The following is a 2,714-nucleotide window of genomic DNA, read 5'->3' as shown; positions in this document are numbered from 1 at the left end:
ATACGTTTTATAGTATTCTACGAAAATTTATATACGTTTTATAGTTGTATACGAAAATTTGTAAGCAAAATAAAATGCAATACCAATATGCATACTGAACACAATATCTTAAATATCGTATCTTATCTTAAGACACTTGCACGCAACGAAAAATTATTACTTAAGTACTTTGTTAAATGTTGTCGAATAGTTGACCCAGAGATATTATCACGCTCTCGGTTAGTACCATCTACAGGCTGTGGATAAAGTACTTCTGCCTCAACTACATCATTTAGCCATTGTTGAAGAAACTGTTCCTTCTTACACTCTAGAAAGTTTTGTGAAATGCAACAAGCACTTGTAATATGTGGAACGAATACATAATTCACGTCAATTCGTTTTAGGAGTATTCTCCAACGTGCTTTTAAACGGCTAAATGCCATTTCTACGGCAACTCTTGCAGAATTGAGATGTACGTTAAAGGATTCTTGTTCAGCTGTTACACTACCGGGATAGCCTTTTAGTAGCCACGGTAACAGTGGATACGCTGGGTCACCGACAATTAAATATGGTACTGCCACACCATTGATATTTCGTGTATCCTGTAATGACAGTTATACAATATTACAGTATTACATAGTATACACATATTTACTATATACCATTTCTTAAGTTTGTATTCGTATCTGTGGAATAACATTGAGAGCATCTCTGTATAAACTTGAATCCTTGAATACAGCGGCGTCATGAGTACTTCCAGGATGTCGAATACAAATATTTCTAAATCTATATACAATACGTTTATTAATGATTATCGATTATTTTACTGCCATTCGTACACTAAATGTAAATATGTATATACCTGTATTTATCGTCAACAACTGCCAGTAACACATATGAAGGCCAACCCTTACAGTTCACAAAATCTCGACAGCCTTCTGATGGAGCCAATATAGGTATGTGCGAACCGTCGATGCATCCAATAATTTGCGGAATGTGCGATATTTTCTCAAAATGCATTGCTATTACTGAAGCTTCGTAGGTATCTGGCATGTGAAGATAATCTTTCATCATCACATCATTAATCGCATTTACAACTCTGTACAGACATTTTTTTACTGTAGATTTGTGGATTCCGAATACATTGCCCACAACACGGTATTCTGCACAACTTGCCATTTTATATAGAGCAACTTGTTTTTCACATGATAACGGTTCTCTTGATTTTAAGAATAAAGGCTTAGGCTCCAAAGCAGGTCGTAGGAAACGGCACAAATCATTGAAAGTCTCTTTACGCATGCGGAAACTTTCTATCCATTCTGCTTCAGTATATGTACATAGCACTATCTCATTCCAAAAGTGAGTGCTTCTTGCCCTCATCCATGTGCTTCTTTCAACATGTATTGCATTGAAATACATTTCTAAAATATTAACCATAGGAACCATTCGCACATACCCTATGTATAAACATTCTTTGCATCCTGTGCAATTGTCGAATTCTATCCCACATGTGTCTTCTTCGACGCATAAATTGAACAGAAATCATATTTCTCCTATTCTTTTACATCATAACACAATTTTGAAAAAACAGAATGTATTGTTCCAGCGATGTCATTTTGTACGTTACAATATGTATACAGCTGCAAAACGTAAATATGGTATACTGTTAACCTCAAAACATTTTCGCCGAATATACAAAACACGATAGATGGCTCTTAATTCGGATCAGTGTGGACTAAATACGACCTACTCAAGTCCTTGTCACTTTTTAGGTCTCCTCAGTGTAAACACTTGGTAACTAGACCTACTTTGGGTCACGGTTTAGGTCAGGCCGCTTTTAGGTCTGTCGGTGTAAACTAGGCCATAAAGTAAGTACCCGTAAGAGCGGACTCATCCGCTCTCCGAAATAAGGGGGGGGGGGCTGTGACGAGGTAAATCCGGCCCGGAGCGCGGCACGCCTGCAGACCCGCAACGGGCACGCAGTGCTCCGCAAGACCGGAGCATGCGACGTTGTCGCGACGCACAATAGGCGACAACGATGAAAGCGGCAGCAGGTGTTTGCCGCCGAATTCCCCGCCCGCGGCACCATCCCGCGCGCCCATCAACCGAGGGTATAAAAACCCACCGACGCCGTGACGACCCGACTCGGGAGTGAGTCTTCGCTTGGCCTATAGGCGCCCCTATGACCAAACGAACCTGAGAAGATAAGCAGCCCTCGAGGCGCTCCTCCGCTGCATATCTTCACGAATCCCCGCCTTCCTCCGGCCTCGCCTCTCCCGAGTATCGGGCGCTCCCGTGATCAGTCCGGGCGAGGTAACGCACACATACGAGGTGCCCCTCGGTGTGCTTCTGTTCCCGCTTTTCGGCTCCGTCTTTCCCGAGTATCGGGCGCTCCCGTGATCGGTCCGGACGGAGTAACGCACACATACGAGGTGCCCCTCGGTGTGCCCCTGTTACCTCCGGCCTCGCTTTCCCGATTATCGGACGCTCCCGTGATCGGTCCAAGCGAGGTAACGCACACATACGAGGTGCCCATCGGTGTGCTTCTAATCCTGACTCCGTCCCAGTGCACCGCTGCTCCGTGACACGAGGCACTCCCGCACGACGAGGCGCTTCTCGTCGGACGGGCTCCTGACCTCGAGGCCGCTCGGCTCCTCTTCTTCCGAAGCAAGGGGGCTAATATTCGGGTAATAGGGTATAGAGGCCGGTTCTAACTCGGGAGCTCCGAGGGGGGA

General features: G+C 44.6%; 1 protein-coding gene across 1 annotated transcript; it reads right to left on the bottom strand.

Annotated features, from left to right (window-relative positions):
• Positions 1-226: 226 nt before the first annotated feature.
• LOC105564217 (putative nuclease HARBI1) lies at positions 227-1,359 on the bottom strand (the record flags this gene model as incomplete). The annotated part of the gene is made up of 3 exons (XM_012016447.1): positions 842-1,359; positions 678-765; positions 227-581 (listed from the first exon to the last, which is right to left on the bottom strand). Coding segments are annotated over exons 1-3 (961 nt in total), but the record flags the coding sequence as incomplete, so codon positions are not given.
• Positions 1,360-2,714: the final 1,355 nt, after the last annotated feature.

This window comes from Vollenhovia emeryi, unplaced genomic scaffold (assembly GCF_000949405.1).
Source record: "Vollenhovia emeryi isolate VEMERY1.0 unplaced genomic scaffold, V.emery_V1.0 DF944070.1, whole genome shotgun sequence".
NCBI lineage: Eukaryota > Metazoa > Arthropoda > Insecta > Hymenoptera > Formicidae > Vollenhovia > Vollenhovia emeryi.
The sequence above is the reverse complement of the archived record's forward strand: the minus strand, read 5'-3'. Positions and strand labels throughout refer to the sequence as shown.